Source organism: Heterodontus francisci, unplaced genomic scaffold (assembly GCF_036365525.1).
Source record: "Heterodontus francisci isolate sHetFra1 unplaced genomic scaffold, sHetFra1.hap1 HAP1_SCAFFOLD_932, whole genome shotgun sequence".
In the NCBI taxonomy this organism is placed as follows: domain Eukaryota; kingdom Metazoa; phylum Chordata; class Chondrichthyes; order Heterodontiformes; family Heterodontidae; genus Heterodontus; species Heterodontus francisci.
The window spans coordinates 177,310-195,122 of NW_027140861.1; the positions used below are offsets into that span (position 1 = coordinate 177,310).

Here is a 17,813-nt window from a genome sequence, read left to right on the forward strand (position 1 = left end):
ACCGTGTCTCAGTTCCTTTTCTCCAAGTTTCAGGTACTTCTTCAGCCATTCGATGCAGGTCCCCTCCAGGTAACCCTTCCTCTGCTGGTTCCTGGCCTTGTCCTGGTCCCACTTGTTCTTGGTAATCAGTCCCCAGCTTACCGGTGTTACCCACACCATGTTATCCTTATCAAAGCTGATGTAATCCCGCCCGTCCCAGCCTTCCTGATGGAACCCGCTGGTGCTCCCGTCATCCTGCAGCTCACAGCCATACATCACCTGTACTGTGTGGATCCCTGTCAATCAAACACACACAGCCAATCAGAGCCAAATAACAGAGAGCCAACAGTTCTGACTGCCTTCCACAACTGTCAGTGAAACACACACAGCCAAACAGATCCAGGAGCAGAGTGAAGGGGAGGTGGGGGAAAGCCGGGAATGATTGGGAGTTGGTAAAGAGCTGGTCCTGTCTTTCAGCCCCACAACAAAGTGCATCACTCCACCCAATTCCCGGCTTCTGTTTACTATATAGTGGAGAGACCATTACGGTTGGAGCGTATGAAACAAAAATTGTGTTTGGAAAATATGTTTGAGATTTTTGAAGAAGTAACTGATAAGATGAATAAGGAGTACCAATGGATGTAGTGTATTTGAATTTTCAAAAAGCATTCAATGAGGTGCCATCCAAGAGCTTTTTTCCACTAAATTAGGACTCAAGGCTTTGAGGATTAGTTAAAGGACAGAAAACAGAGAGTAGGAATAAACGGGTCATCTCCGGGATGGCAGGCTGTAATGAGTTGGGTACCACAGGGATCAGTACTTGGGTCTCAGCTATTTAGGCCCAAGACACAAAAAGTTCCACAGAGGGATAGGGCAGGTTGAGTGAGTAGGCAAGAACATGTCAGATGAAATACAATGTGGTAGGGTGGCCATTTGGTCTGCATCCATTACTTTGGAAATGTCCAGCCTCTCGTCTTCATTGGCTAATATCAGTGTCATTTAAAATCAGAATTCTATTGGTCCTGTGAGTACCCGCAAAGATCCTATTGGACCTAACCATGTGCCTGTCTTTTAGACGCCCGAACGCTATATCTGTTGCTTGTACTGTGATGAAAGTGGAGCCATTGTCTTCTTCATCAAAATGCTCAAGCAAAAGACATTGTTCAATGCAGTATGGTCAAAAGAAAGTGATTTCATAGCAAAAAAAAAATCAGGAAGGGAGAGGATCAAACACTCTGCATTTTGTACCAAGGTGATACCAATGTCAGCCACCAAGGAAAGGGAGATGTGGATCAACACATTTTGTTGGAAAAACACAAAGTGAGCACCCAATTTGCAAGTACATCATCATTGAGGTCTTTTTTTCAAATCATCTGCATCACCTCAAAACAATAAAGTAACTGCTGCTGAACTACAAATGTCTGCCACGCGGTGAAGAATCACCAGTCTTATAGAAATATCGACTGCAGTACAAGGTGACAAAGAAATCTCCTTCATACCAAGAGACCTGACATGTGGGGAAACAAAGGCAAAAACACTGAGCGAGAAGCTTCATGCAGAAGTACTTGGATTGCATTAAAGCAGATGATCTTTTTATTTTCTTTGGCAATTGATGCGTCAAACAAGGGTGAAACAAAATGTTTCCCCTTCGGTTTGGGATATTTTAATTTTGAGAAGGGGATCCCGCATTTACTGTTGGATTTTTATACTGATAGCCAGGAAACCTGGGAAGCAATCGCAACAGAAAAATGATCCAAACTCAGTGCCTTTGATCTCATCCCATGAAGACTTTCCGTGTATTTGGCTGACAACACTAGTGTTAATTCTGAAAAGCACAACAGTATTTACCAAGAAGTAAAAGGCTCTCAAACGGACATAGTTGCAGCCAACTGTTTGGCTCATATTTTGCATAATACAACAAGGTACATCATCTGAAACCTCGCTGTTGATACAAAAAACCATCATTCTCAAGGTATACGGTCACTTCCACACTTCTGCAATCAGAACAGAGCATTTAAGGGAGTTTTGTGACTTTGTTGGCATGGAGGAGCGCAATCTGTTGAAGCACGTTGTGATCAGGTGGCTTTTTCTACTGCTGGCTATTGACAGATTGTGGAAATGCTGGAAAACTCGAACAAGATCATTTCAGAGTTTAGGTGAGCAAGAATGCCCCAAAATACGATGGAAATGCTTCAGGGATGAGGAGGTTGCTAATGACGTGGCTGAGCTTTACTTTCTCTTTCTCAGCATTGCTCAAACTATTCACTTTATCAAAGCTTTAGAGGCCAAGTCGTTCAGCATCCTCTTGGTGTATGAGCTGATTTAATTAAATTAAATCAATCAGATTAGAGAACATAGGAAATTGGAGCAAGAGTAGGCCATTCAGCCCCTTGAGCCTACTCCACCATTTAACTAGATCATGGCTGATTTTCTACCCTAAGGGCATCCTCCTGCACTATCCCCATATTCATTGATATCTTCAATATCTAGAGAACTATCAATCTCTCTCTTGAACACACTCAATGACTGAGCCTCCACAGCCCGCTGGGGTAGAGAATTCCTAAGATTTACTACCCTCTGAGTGAAGAAATTCATCCTCTCTCAGTCCTAAATGGCCTAATCCTTAATCTGAGACTGTGGCCGCTGGTTCGAGACTCCCCAGCCGGGGGAAACCTCCATCCTGCATCAACCTTGTCGAGACTTCGAAGAATTTTGTATGCTTCAATGAGATCATTCTTCCAAACTCTGGAGCATACAGGCCCAGTCTCCTCAATCTCTCCTCATAGGACAATCTCACCATCCCAGGAATCAGTTTGGTGAACCTTCATTGCACTCCCTCTATGGCAAGTATATCCTTCCGGAGGCAAGGAGACCAAAACTATACTCGACACTCCAGGTACGGTCTCACCAAGGCTCTATAAAATTGCAGCAAGACATCTTCACTCCTGTACTCAAATCCTCTTGCAATATAGGCCAACATACCATTTGCCTTCCTAATTGCTTGCTGTACCTAGAGTCATAGAGTTATACGGCACCGAAATAGGCCCTTTGGCCCATCGTGTTCATACTGGCCATCAAGCACCTAACTATTCTAATCCCATTTTCCAGCACTTGGCCCATCGCCTTGTGTACTGTGGCGTTTTTTTTTTAAACACCTGCATGTTACTTTTTAGTGACTGATGAACAAGGAGACCCAGGTCCCTTTGGACATCAACACTTCCCATTCTCTCACCATTTAAGAAATACTCTGCATTTCTGTTTTTCCTACCAAAGTGGATCCACATTATATTCCACCTGTCATGTTCTTGTCCATTCACTTAGCCTATCTAAATCCCCTTGAAGCCTCTTTGTATGCTCCTCACAACTCACATTGCCTCCTAGTTTTGTGTCATCAGCATAATTGGAAATATTACATTTGGTCCCTATATCCAAATCATTGATATAGATTGTGAATAGCTGGGATCCAAGCACTGATTCCTGCCATACACCACTAGTCACAGCCTGCCAACCTGAAAATGGCCCATTTATTCCTACTCCATGTTTTCTGGTCATTAACCAATTCTCAGTCCATGCCAGTATATTACCCCCAATCCCATGTGCTCTAATTTTGCTTACTTACTCTTGTGTGGGACCTTATCGAATGCCTTCTGACAATCCAAATACACCACATCCTCCGGTTCCGCCTCATCTATCCTGCTAATTACATCCTCAAAATATTCCAACAGGTTTGTCAAACATAATTTTCCTTTCATAAATCCATGGTGACTCTGCCCAATCCTACCATTATTTTCTAAGTGACCAGTTATCACATCCTTTATAATAGATTCTAGCATTTCCCCTACTAATGTCGGGCTAACATGTCTGTAGTTACCTATTTTCTCTCTCCCTCCTTTCTTAAATAGTGAGGTTACTTTTTCTACCTTCGATATGATAACTACAATTACACAGGGTATAGTTGAGGTCACACCTGGAATATTGTGTGCAGTTTAAGGAAAGAACGTACTTGCCCGAGATGGAGTATAACAAAGGTTCTCTAGACTGATTCCAGTTAATTGGCCTATAAGAAGAAATTGAGTATGGTAGACCTATATTCCCTGGAATTTAGAAGAATGGGAAGTGATCTAATTGGAATATACAAGATTCTGAAGGGGCTTGACAGAGTAGACACTGAGAGGTTGATTCCCCTGTTCGGGGAATCTAGAATACGGGGTCACAGTCTCAGAATAAGGAGTTGGTCATTGTAGATTGAGTTGATAAAAAAATGTCTTCATGCAGAAGGTTGTGAATCTTTGGAATTCTCCACCCTAAAGAACTGTGGATGCTCACTCATTGAGTAGATTCAAGACAAAGGTTGATAGATTTTTGGGTGCAAAGGGAATGAAGGGAGGGGAGGACGGTGCAGGAAGGTGGAATTGAGATAGAAGATCAGCCATGATCTTTTAAATGTTGGAAAAGGCTCAATAGTCTATTCCTGCTCCTATTTCTTAAGTTCTTTTGAGACACAGCAGGGGTAGGGGAACAGAGAGAGATGAGTTGGGGGAGTAGAGAGACACAGGGGGCTGAAATTTATAGTCCTGTCACCATAATCGGCGGTGGGCGAAAGCAGGGCGGGCTGCACATTGCACAGCCCCCGCGATATTAAGTGCGGCGGCTCATTTAAATAGCCGATTCGGACCGCCCACCACGATGACATGGAGAGGGCGGCTGTCCGTCCCCGGCAACAGCGTCAGCTACCTTTGTGCAGGCGCTGAGGCCATTTTTAAAGGGCTTCCAACCCTAGATTTCAATTTAAATATTTAAAGAGCGATTGATTTTTAAAAATTAAATAAATTGATCTTGCCCCTCTCCCACCAACCCCCCCCAATAACCATCGATTAAATTACCAGCCCTCTCCCCCTACAAAACAGTTACCTTGCGCACCTGACCTTCCCCCCACAATGTGCATCAACTTTACACTTCACCCCTTCCCCCCCATCCCCTGCACCAATGAGATAACTGTGACCCAACTCCCTCCTCTCCACACAGAGAAACACACCTGCTCCGCCCTCTCCACCAGTGTTCCGCCTTTAATCCCTGGACGGGGATCCGAAGGTGTGGGATTGCCGGCCACTGACACAAATACCACACCAGGACAGACGGCGGGAGTGTAAAGGGAATTTCTTTGTTTATTTAAATTAATTTATGTATTTAAATTGGGCTCCCGACGCCAAGCGGTGGGAGTGCCGCCATGAGGCCTCGTCACCGCCGGCAATATCGGGCCGGGCCTTCCCGGCATCATGGTCTGTGGTGAGCCTGTCCCTCAGGCATTTTCCGGACTCCCCACATCACGACCCCTGATGTCAGGGGGTCTGTAAAATTCTCCCCAGGGGAACAGAAAGACATGAGGAGTGAAGAGAGAGAGAGAGAGAGAAAAACAGGGTGTGGGAAGAAGAGAAAAACTAGGGAGGGTGGGGGAACAGTTAGAAATGGGACGGGAAATAGATATGGAGGGGAATAGTGAGACACAGGAGCGGAATAGATCGAGAGACACAGGAGGGGAAAAGATAGAGAGACACAGGAGGGGAATAGATAGAGAGACACAGGAGGGGAAAAGAGAGACACAGGAGGGGAAAAGAGAGACAGGGGGAGGGTTCAGAGAGAGATGGTGGGGGGGGGGTGGCGTGCGTGGTGGGATAGTGACACGGGAGTTGAGAAAAACCAGGGGAGTTGGGGGAATAGAAACATACATAGAAACATAGAAAATTGGAGCAGGAGTAGGACATTCGGCCCTTCGAGCCTGCTCCACCATTCATTATGATCATCGCTGATCGCAGTGGTTAGCACCGCAGCCTCACAGCTCCAGCGACCTGGGTTCAATTCTGGGTACTGCCTGTGTGAAGTTTGCAAGTTCTCCCTGTGTCTGCGTGGGTTTTCTCCGGGTGCTCCGGTTTCCTCCCACAGCCAATAGACTTGCAGGTTGATAGGTAAATTGGCCATTATAAATTGCCCCTAGTATTGGTAGGTGGTAGGGAAATATCGAGACAGGTGGGGGATGTAGTAGAAATATGTATAGGATTAGTATAAATGGGTGGTTAATGGTCGGCACAGACTCGGTGGGCCGAAGGGCCTGTTTCAGTGCTGTATATCTAAATCTAAATCTAAATCCAACTCAGTAACCTGGTCCCGCTTTCGCCCCATACCCTTTGATCCCTTTAGACCCAAGAGCTACATCTAACTCCTTCTTGAAAACATACAATGTTTTGGCCTCAACTGCTTTCTGTGGTAGTGAATTCCACAGGCTCACCATTCTCTGGGTAAAGAAAGTTCTCCACATCTCAGTCCTGAAAGGTTCAAGCCCTGGTAGAATTTTATAGGTTTCTATGAGATTCTCCCTCACTCTTCTGAACTCCAGCGAATATAATCCTTAGCGAATTAATCTTTCCTCATACCTCAGTCCCGCCATCCCAGGAATCAGTCTGTTAAACCTTCGCTGCACTCCCTCTATAGCAAGAACATCCTTCCTCAGATAAGGAGACCAAAACTGCTCACAATATTTCAGGTGTGGCCTCACCAAGGCCCTGTATAATTGCAACAAGACATCCCTGCTTCTGTACTCGAATCCTCTCACTATGAAGGCATGGAGTGTCAAATAGATATGTGGGGGGAATAGAGAGATACGGGAGGGAGGAATAGAGAGACATGGGGGTAGAATAAAGACAGATGGAGGAATAGAGAGACATGGGAGGGGATATAGAGAGTTACTGGGGTGAAAATAGAGCAGCAAAGGGGTGAAATACAGAGACACGGGGGGCATAGAGAGAGAGAGAGACGGATGGGTGTACAGAGAAACATTGTGGGGGAGGCAGTTGAGAGACTGGGGTCTAATAGAAAGACACCATAGTGGAACAGAGAGACTTGGAGGGAATAGAGAGACATGATGGGGTTTGGGGGGGCGGGCGGGGGGGGCGGGGGGGGGAGGGGTTGGGGGTTGGGAATAGAGAGACACTGGGGTGGAGTAGAGAGGCACAGAGTGGTGTAGAGAGAGATGTGGGGGAGGAGGCAATTGAGAGATGGGGGTCCAATAGGGAGACACCTTGGTGGAAAAGAGAGACTTGGAGGGGAATAGAGAGAGATGGGGGAATAGAGAGACACGGAGAGAGGAATAGAGAGACAGGGTGGTGGAATAGACAAATATGGGAGGGGGAAATAGACACAACGGTGGGGAATAGAGAGACACGGTGAGGCTTGAATTTAGGAATATGAGACGGTAAATAGACATGAGGAAAATGTAGAGAGAAACAGTGGTGCGGGAATAGAGAGCATTGTGGGAGGGCAAGGTCTCACCACCCGTCTGGTTGGTCCGGTTTAAGGCGGTCTGAATATTGGTCTGTCCAATGTGCTCTGAGCTCCGCAGGATCTGTGTCTGCTGTTCCCAGTACTCAGGGCCCTGACTCTCCGCCATCCACTGTTGCCGAGAGATTACTTCCTGAAGATTGCTGTCGTAGTAATCAATCGTAGCATCGTCCACATAACCGACGGCCACAAACTCTGGCAGACCAGGAATCGGGGTCATTGCCGTGTAGAAATACCGGAGAGAGTGAGATCCTGAAACACAGAAAGACATCAGGCATGAACCCCAAAACACCAACCCAACAGAGAGAAAGAGAGAGAGACATCAGGGCATGAACCCCAAAACATCAACACCACAGAGAGAGAGAGAGAGACATCAGAGCATGAACCCCAAAACACAAACCCAACAGAGAGAGAGAGAGAGAGACATCAGGGCATCAACCCCAAATCACCAACCCCACAGAGCGAGAGAGAGAGAGAGAGAGACATCAGGGCATGAACACGAAAACATCAACACCACAGAGAGAGAGAGAGAGAGAGAGAGACATCAGGTCATCAACCCCAAATCATCAACCCCACAGAGAGAGAGAGAGAGAGACATCAGGGCATGAACCCCAAAACACAAACCCCACAGAGCGAGTGAGACATCAGAGCATGAACCCCAAAACACAAACCCAACAGAGAGAGAGAGAGAGAGACATCAGAGCATGAACACTAAAACATCAACACCACAGAGAGAGAGAGAGAGAGAGACATCAGGGCATCAACCCCAAATCACCAACCCCACAGAGAAAGAGAGACATCAGGGCATGAACCCCAAAACATCAACCTCACAGAGAGAGAGAGAGACATCAGGGCATGAACGCTAAAACACCAACCGCACAGAGAGAGACATCAGGGCATGAACCCCAAAACACCAACCCCACAAAGAGAGAGAGAGAAAGACATCAGGGCATGAACCCCAAAATACCAACCCCACAGAGAAAGAGAGACATCAGGGCATGAACCCCAAATCACCAACCCCACAGAGAAAGAGAGACATCAGGGCATGAACCCCAAAACATCAACCCCAGAGAGAGAGAGAGAGAGAGAGAGACATCAGGGCATGAACCACAAATCACCAACCCCAGAGAGAGAGACATCAGGGCATGAACCCCAAAACATCAACCCCACACAGAGAGAGACATCAGGGCATGAACCCCAAAACATCAACCCCACAGAGATAGAAAGACATCAGGGCATCAACGCTAAAACACCAACTGCACAGAGAGAGAGCTCAGGGCATGAACCCCAAATCAACAGCCCCACAGAGAGAGAGACATCAGGGCATGAACCCCAAAACATCAACCCCACACAGAGAGAGACATCAGGGCATGAACCCCAAAACATCAACCCCACAGAGAGAGAAAGAAATCAGGGCATGAACCCCAAATCAACAACCCCACACAGAGAGAGACATCAGGGCATGAACCCCAAAACATCAACCCCACAGAGAGAGAAAGAAATCAGGGCATGAACCCCAAATCAACAACCCCACACAGAGAGAGACATCAGGGCATGAACCCCAAAACATCAACCTCACAGAGAGAGAGAGAGACATCAGGGCATGAACCCTAAAACATCAACCTCACAGAGAGAGAGAGACATCTGGGCATGAACCCCAAATCAACAACCCCACAGAGAGAGAGACATCAGGGCATGAACCCCAAAACATCAACCCCACAGAGAAAGAAAGAAATCAGGGCATGAACCCCAAAACATCAACCTCACAGAGAGAGAGAGACATCTGGGCATGAACCCCAAATCAACAACCCCACAGAGAGAGAGACATCAGGGCATGAACCCCAAAACATCAACCTCACAGAGAGAGAGAGAGACATCTGGGCATGAACCCCAAATCAACAACCCCACAGAGAGAGAGACATCAGGGCATGAACCCCAAAACATCAACCCCACAGAGAGAGAAAGACATCAGGGCATGAACCCCAAAACATTAACCCCACAGAGAGAGAAAGACATCAGGGCATGAACGCTAAAACACCAACCGCACAGAGAGACACATCAGGGCATGAACCCCAAAACACCAACCCCACAAAGAGAGAGAGAGAAAGACATCAGGGCATGAACCCCGAAATACCAACCCCACAGAGAAAGAGAGACATCAGGGCATGAACCCCAAATCACCAACCCCACAGAGAAAGAGAGACATCAGGGCATGAACCCCAAAACATCAACCCCACAGAGAGAGAGACATCAGGGCATGAACCCCAAAACATCAACCCCACAGAGATAGAGACATCAGGGCATGAACCCCAAAACATCAACCCCACAGAGAGAGAGAGAGACATCAGGGCATGAACCCCAAAACAACAACCCCACAGAGAGAGAGAGAGAGAGAGATCAGGGCATGAACCCCAAAACATCAACCCCACAGAGAGAGAAAGACATCAGGGCATGAACGCTAAAACACCAACCGCACAGGGAGACACATCAGGGCATGAACCCCAAATCACCAAACCCATGAGAGAGAGAGACATCAGGGCATGAACCCCAAAACACCAACCCCACAAAGAGAGAGAGAGAAAGACATCAGGGCATGAACCCCAAAATACCAACCCCACAGAGAAAGAGAGACATCAGGGCATGAACCCCAAATCACCAACCCCACAGAGAAAGAGAGACATCAGGGCATGAACCCCAAAACACCAACCCCACAGAGAGAGAAAGAGACATCAGGGCATGAACCCCAAAACATCAACCCCACAGCGAGAGACAGACATCAGGGCATGAACCCCAAAACATCAACCCCACAGAGAGAGAGAGAGAGACATCAGGGCATGAACCCCAAAACATCAACCCCACAGAGAGAGAGAGAGAGACATCAGGGCATGAACCACAAAACATCAACCCCACAGAGTGAGAGAGAGACATCAGGGCATGAACCCCAAAACATCAACCCCACAGAGAGAGAGAGAGAGACATCAGGGCATGAACCCTAAAACACCAACCCCAGAGAGAGAAAGAGAGACATCAGGGCATGAACCCCAAAACACCAACCCCACAGAGAGAGATAGACATCAGGGCATGAACCCCAAAACACCAACCCCACAGAGAGAGAGAGAGAGACATCAGGGCATGAACCCCAAAACATCAACCCCACAGAGAGAGAGAGAGACATCAGGGCATGAACCCCAAAACATCAACCCCACAGAGAGAGAGAGAGAGACATCAGGGCATGAACCCCAAAACATCAACCCCAGAGAGAGAAAGAGAGAGAGATCAGGGCATGAACCCCAAAACACCAACCCCACAGAGAGAGATAGACATCTGGGCATGAACCCCAAAACACCAACCCCACAGAGAGAGACATCAGGGCATGAACCTCAAAACATCAACCCCACAGAGAGAGAGAGAGACATCAGGGCATGAACCCCAAAACACCAACCCCACAGAGAGAGAGAGAGAGACATCAGGGCATGAACCCCAAAACATCAACCCCACAGAGAGAGAGAGAGAGAGACATCAGGGCATGAACCCCAAAACACCAACCCCACAGAGAGAGAGAGAGAGACATCAGGGAATGAACCCCAAAACATCAACCCCACAGAGAGAGAGAGAGAGACATCAGGGCATGAACCCCAAAACATCAACCCCAGAGAGAGAGAGAGACATCAGGGCATGAACCCTAAAACATCAACCCCACAGAGAGAGAGAGACATCAGGGCATGAACCCCAAAACATCAACCCCACAGAGAGAGAGAGAGAGACATCAGGGCACGAACCCCAAAACATCAACCCCACACAGAGAGAGAGAGAGACATCAGGGCATGAACCCCAAAACACCAACCCCACAGAGAGAGAGAGAGAGAGAGACATCAGGGCATGAACCCCAAAACATCGACCCCACAGAGAGAGAGAGAGAGACAGAGAGACATCAGGGCATGAACCCCAAAACATCAACCCCAGAGAGAGAGAGAGAGAGAGAGACATCAGGGCATGAACCCTAAAACATCAACCCCACAGAGAGAGAGAGAGAGAGAGACATCAGGGCATGAACCCCAAAACATCGACCCCACAGAGAGAGAGAGAGAGAGAGACATCAGGGCATGAACCCCAAAACACCAACCCCAGAGCGAGAGAGAGAGAGACATCAGGGCATGAACCTCAAAACACCAACCCCAGAGAGAGAGAGAGAGAGAGACATCAGGGCATGAACCCCAAATCCTCAACTGCGCGCACACACAGACACCCCATCTCCCACAGATATCAGAGCATAAAGCCTAAAACAGCAATGCCATACATATATAGAGAGTGACATCAGGGCAAGAAGCCCAAACACAAAACCCACAGTGACAGTATATGAACCCAAAGATGCATCCAAGCAACACAACATAGAGCCCATATGAATAAACACCAACACAACACAGAGCCCCTGTAAATAAACCCCAACACAACACAGAGCCCCTGGAAATAAACACCGACACAACGCAACATAGAGGCCCTGTAAATAAACCCCAACACAACACAGAGCCCCTGGAAATAAACACCCACACAACACAACATAGAGCCCCTGTAAATAAACACCAACACAACACAGAGCCCCTGGAAATAAACACCAACACAACACAGAGCCCCTATAAATAAACACCAACACAACACAGAGCCCCTGTAAATAAACACCAACACAACACAGAGCCCCTGTAAATAAACCCCAATAAAACACAGAGCCCCTATAAATAAACCCCAACATAACACAGAGCCCCTGGAAATTAACATCAATACAACACAGAGCCCCTGTAAATAAACACCAACACAACACAGAGCCCCTGAAAATAAATCCCAATAAAACACAGATCCCCTATAAATAAACACCAACACAAAACAGAGCCCCTGGAAATAAACCCCAACACAACACAGAGCCCCTATAAATAAACCTCAGCACAACACAGAGCCCCTGTAATTATACCCCAACACAACACAGAGCCCCTATAAATAAACCCCAACATAACACATAGCCCCTGGAAATTAACACCAATGCAACACAGAGCCCCTGTAAATAAACACCAACACAACACAGAGCCCCTGGAAATAAACCCCAATAAAACACAGAGCCCCTATAAATAAACACCAACACAAAACAGAGCCCCTGGAAATAAACCCCAACACAACACAGAGCCCTTATAAATAAACCCCAGCACAACACAGAGCCCCTATAAATAAACCCCAACATAACACAGAGCCCCTGGAAATTAACACCAATACAACACAGAGCCCCTGTAAATAAACACCAACACAACACAGAGCCCCTGTAAATAAACACAACACAACACAGAGCCCCTGTAAATAAACACAACACAACACAGAGCCCCTGTAAATAAACACCAACACAACACAGAGCCCCTGTAAATAAACCCCAGCACAACACAGAGCCCCTATAAATAAACACCAACACAACACAGAGCCCCTGTAAATAAACACAACACAACACAGAGCCCCTGTAAATAAACACCAACACAACACAGAGCCCCTGTAAATAAACCCCAGCACAACACAGAGCCCCTATAAATAAACACCAACACAAAACAGAGCCCCTGTAAATAAACCCCAACACAACACAGAGCCCTTATAAATAAACCCCAGCACAACACAGAGCCCCTATAAATAAACCCCAACATAACACAGAGCCCCTGGAAATTAACACCAATACAACACAGAGCCCCTGTAAATAAACACCAACACAACACAGAGCCCCTGTAAATAAACACAACACAACACAGAGCCCCTGTAAATAAACACAACACAACACAGAGCCCCTGTAAATAAACACCAACACAACACAGAGCCCCTGTAAATAAACCCCAGCACAACACAGAGCCCCTATAAATAAACACCAACACAACACAGAGCCCCTGTAAATAAACACAACACAACACAGAGCCCCTGTAAATAAACACCAACACAACACAGAGCCCCTGTAAATAAACCCCAGCACAACACAGAGCCCCTATAAATAAACACCAACACAACACAGAGCCCCTGTAAATAAACCCCAGCACAACACAGAGCCCCTGTAAATAAACCCCAGCACAACACAGAGCCCCTGTAAATAAACCCCAGCACAACACAGAGCCCCTGTAAATAAACCCCAACACAACACAGAGCCCCTATAAATAAACCCCAGCACAACACAGAGCCCCTATAAATAAACCCCAACATAACACAGAGCCCCTGGAAATAAACACCAACACAACACAGAGCCCCTGGAAATGAACACCAACACAACACAGAGCCCCTATAAATAAACACCAACACAACACAGAGCCCCTGGAAATGAACACCAACACAACACAGAGCCCCTATAAATAAACCCCAGCACAACACAGAGCCCCTATAAATAAACCCCAACATAACACAGAGCCCCTGGAAATAAACACCAACACAACACAGAGCCCCTGGAAATGAACACCAACACAACACAGAGCCCCTGTAAATAAACACCAACACAACACATGGTCCCTGTAACTAAACCTCAACACAACAGAGCATCCTGTAAATAAAACCCAACATAACTCAGAGCCTCTGTAAATAAACCAGTACACATCACAGAGGGCCTGTCAATAAACCCCAACACAACACAACACAATACAGAGCCCCTGTTATCCATAGGGGTGGATTTATGCTCCAGCTGAACAGAGCTTTGGCTAGAGCACATCTGGAGAGCTGTGTTTAGTTCTGAACACTGCACCTCTGGAATGATCTATTGGGCTTGGAGTGGGTACAGGGCAGATTGATTGGGTTCAGGACAAATTTCTTAGATTTGGCTCATATTCTCTCGAGTTTAGAAGATTAAAGGGTGAATTATTGAAGTGATTAAAATGTTACAAGAATTTGATAGAATAGATACAGCAAAACTACTTCCTGATTGGGGGAATGACGAATATGGGGATATAGTCTTCACATTGGAGCTATGCCGTTCAGGGGTGATGTCAAGAAAGACTTCTTCACACAAAGGCCAGTGGAAATTTGGAAATCGCTCGATCAAAAGGCTCTGGATGCTGGGGATCAATTGGAGTTTTCAAAATGAGAGATATTTGTTCACTAAGGGTATCAAGGGATAATGGAGCAAAGCTGGGAAACAACAAGAACTTGTATTTATATAGTGCCTGTGACATTACACAATATCCCAAAGTGCTTCACAGGGGCATTACAAAACAAAATATGACAGAGGGCCACATAAGGAGATATTAGAACAGCGGATCAAAAGCTTGGTTAAAGAGGTAGGTTTTCAGGTGTGTCTTAAAGGAGGAAAGTGAGTTAGAGAGGTGGAGAGGTGTAGGGAGGGAATTCCAGAGCCTGAGGCCTTGTCAATCAAAGGTAAGGGCACCAATGGTGGAACGTTTAAAATCAGGGATGTTCCAGAGGCCAGAATTAGAGCAGTACAGATATCTCAGAGGGTTGTGGAACCGGAGGGTGTTACAGAGGTTGGAAGGGACGAGGCCATGGAGGGATTTGAAAATATGGATGAGAATTTTCAAATTGATATTTGTTTAACTGGGTGCGAGTGTAGGTCAGTGAGCACAGGGGTGATGGGTGAATGGGATTTGGTGCAAGTTAGGAAATGGGCAGCAAGGTTTTGGATGACCGCAAGGTTACAGAGGGTAGAATGTGAGAGGCAAGTCAGGAATGTGTTAGAATAGTGACGTCTGAAAGTAACAAAGACATGGATGAGGTTTCAGCAGCAGAAGAGCTGAGAGAGGGTGATATTACAGAGGTGGAAATGGTAAATGAAGTTGAGGTACAAATCAATTATGATCAAATACAAATGCTGTTGCTATCGTTCTCTCTCTCTATCTCCATTCTGCAGTCCCATGTCCCTCACTCCCCCTAAAGTCTCTCTCCATTCTCCAGTCCCAGTGCCCAGTCTAGCACTGAAACCCTCTCAGAGCCCATTACTCACTGACCAAGGGTTAATGCCCCAGTACCCAGCCTGGCACTGAGTCCTCTCAGAGCCCATTACCCACTGACCAAGGGTTAATGCCCCAGTACCCAGCCTGGCACTGAGACCCTCTCAGTCCCCATTACTCACCTGCAGAGACTCCTCCACACAGGAGGACCAGTTCTATCACTCCAATCATTGTTGCTTCCCTCAACAGTCTGGGATGAACAGTTTGTGGGGAATCCTTTTCCCAACTACTGTCTCGGGCTCTGTGAGCTGTGTCCAGTTCAGACTGTGTGATTCCTCTGCCCCGTGTTCTGGGTCTGTGAGCTGTGTCCAGTTCAGACTGTGTGATTTCTCTGCCCCGTGTTCTGGGTCTGTGAGCTGTGTCCAGTTCAGACTGTGTGATTCCTCTGCCCCGTGTTCTGGGTCTGTGAGCTGTGTCCAGTTCAGACTGTGTGATTTCTCTGCCCCGTGTTCTGGGTCTGTGAGCTGTGTCCAGTTCAGACTGTGTGATTCCTCTGCCCCGTGTTCTGGGTCTGTGAGCTGTGCCCAGTGCTGATTGCATTAAATCAGAAGATGTTGTTGGTTATTCAGACTGCTGCATACTGATTGGTTCGTTAGCATATTTGTGTCCAATCAGAATAAAACTACAGTAGTCTCTGGGCGAAAAAGATTTAGAAACCAGGAGCTGTGAATTGAAAAAGGGAAAGGTTTGCAGAGTGAGTCTACCTCCAAGGAAGACCAGTGACACTCCAATGTCAATAAGCAGGATGGAAAATCAGTGTGGAGTGAATATTGGAAACTGTAAGATAAACAATGGGTTAAGGGAGAAGGTAGCTGTAAAAGTAACCTAAAGGATACACAGGCAACATTAAAGGCTGCACCACAGACTAAGTCAACCCCAGATACAGGAAACCACAAATAGTGTCAACAGGAACTCGTGTTTGCTCAGGTTTAAAGTAGACATGTAGAAGTGTGGTGGAACGGCGAATGGTCCAGGAGGGGCTGGAAGATGCAACTGATTGAGATGTTCCTGCTGACAAGGGCAATACTGACTATCTTAGGGATGGACCCTGCTTAACTATTAGCACAGGCGGGTGGAGTAAGACAAGGAGCCCTGAAACATTCTCGAGCATCTTTAACATTTATATCTTGGGAGTAGGGGTGACAGGAGGAGAAGGGAAGTGAGCACCAGCCATGACAGACCCCAGATTTAAATCCTTATTCCTTGTTTGATTATCTCCCATTCTAAAGGAGAAGGTGGGAGTGTCGGTCCACAAAGGATTGGACTGGGAACAAGCTATATAAGAGGTGACACCAGGTTGGGATCATCCAGCAGGTGAGTGAGTTTGAGCAGCGGAGACTCAGAAAAGGCAGGTCTCAGCTGTGGACGAGCCTTGTCCCACTAGGGACAGAGACTGGGACTGAGCCAGTCCACAAGCGAGCCACACACAGTCTGAACTACTCGTACTGTGATAAACCAGGTCATGTGGACAGGAATTGGAGATCTGGGAGAGAAAGGGGGTCCACACTTTGGACGAGCACCCTAGGGAGGAGATGGAGGAGAAAGTGATCACATTCACTGCTTTGGACAACAGATTGAGTGATTAGAAACTCTGCTGAACATGGAGAAGATTACTGAGAGAGTGGCTGCAGCAAGCTGAGGGCCTCCCATTATCCTAAAGTCAAGATCAACAGAAGGAGGCATGGCCAACAGAGAATCCCAATAGAGAAGGAGAGGACTCCTCATAGTCAGGAGTGAGGGTCCAATGTGATGGGTTAGGGAGGAGGGAGTGGTCTCCCCACAGTTGAGAGTGAGGGTCCGATGTGATGGGTTAGAGAGGCGGGAGTGGTCTCCCCACAGTTGGAGTGAGGGTCCGATGTGATAGGTTGGGGAGGAGGGAGTGGGCTCTTCACAGTTGAGAGTGAGGGTCCAATATGATGGGTTAGGAAGGAGGGACTGGTCTTCCCACAGTTGAGAGTGAGGGTCCGATGTGATAGATTAGGGAGGAGGGAGTGGGCTCCCCACAGTTGAGAGTGAGGGTCCGATGTGATGGGTTAGGGAGGAGGGAGTGGTCTCCCCACAGTTGGAGTGAGGGTCCGATGTGATGGGTTAGGGAGGAGGGAGTGGTCTCCCCACAGTTGGAGTGAGTGTCCGATGTGATGGGTTAGGGAGGAGGGAGTGGGCTCCCTACAGTTGGAGTGAGGGTCCGATGTGATAGGTTAGGGAGGAGGGAGTGGGCTCCCTACAGTTGGAGTGAGGGTCCGATGTGATAGGTTAGGGAGGAGGGAGTGGTCTCCCCACTGTTGAGAGTGAGGGTCCACTGTGATGGGTTAGGGAGGAGGGAGTGGTCTCCCCACAGTTGGAGTGAGTGTCCGATGTGATCGGTTAGGGAGGAGGGAGTGGTCTCCCCACAGTTGGAGTGAGTGTCCGATGTGATGGGTTAGGGAGGAGGGAGTGGGCTCCCTACAGTTGGAGTGAGGGTCCGATGTGATAGGTTAGGGAGGAGGGAGTGGGCTCCCTACAGTTGGAGTGAGGGTCCGATGTGATAGGTTAGGGAGGAGG

The 17,813-nt window shown here is 47.4% G+C and overlaps 1 protein-coding gene across 12 annotated transcripts in view; it reads right to left on the reverse strand.

Moving 5' to 3' along the window:
* Positions 1-15,827, reverse strand: part of LOC137361279 (class I histocompatibility antigen, F10 alpha chain-like) — a 40,207-nt gene extending 24,380 nt beyond the window's left edge. For 10 of the 12 annotated variants that reach the window (XR_010972142.1, XR_010972141.1, XR_010972139.1 and 7 more), the window contains exons 1-3: positions 15,395-15,827; positions 7,303-7,563; positions 3-275 (exon numbers count right to left, since the gene is read on the reverse strand). Coding sequence is in view for 8 of the 12 variants with exons in the window: in XM_068026169.1 (XP_067882270.1) it covers positions 3-275; positions 7,303-7,563; positions 15,395-15,812 (952 nt within the window). In the remaining 4 variants the exon portion in view is untranslated. The remainder of the gene's footprint in view (positions 1-2; positions 276-7,302; positions 7,564-15,394) is intronic. The other 2 variants (XM_068026170.1, XM_068026171.1) reach the window with 2 other exon arrangements.
* Between the last annotated feature and the right edge of the window lie 1,986 nt (positions 15,828-17,813).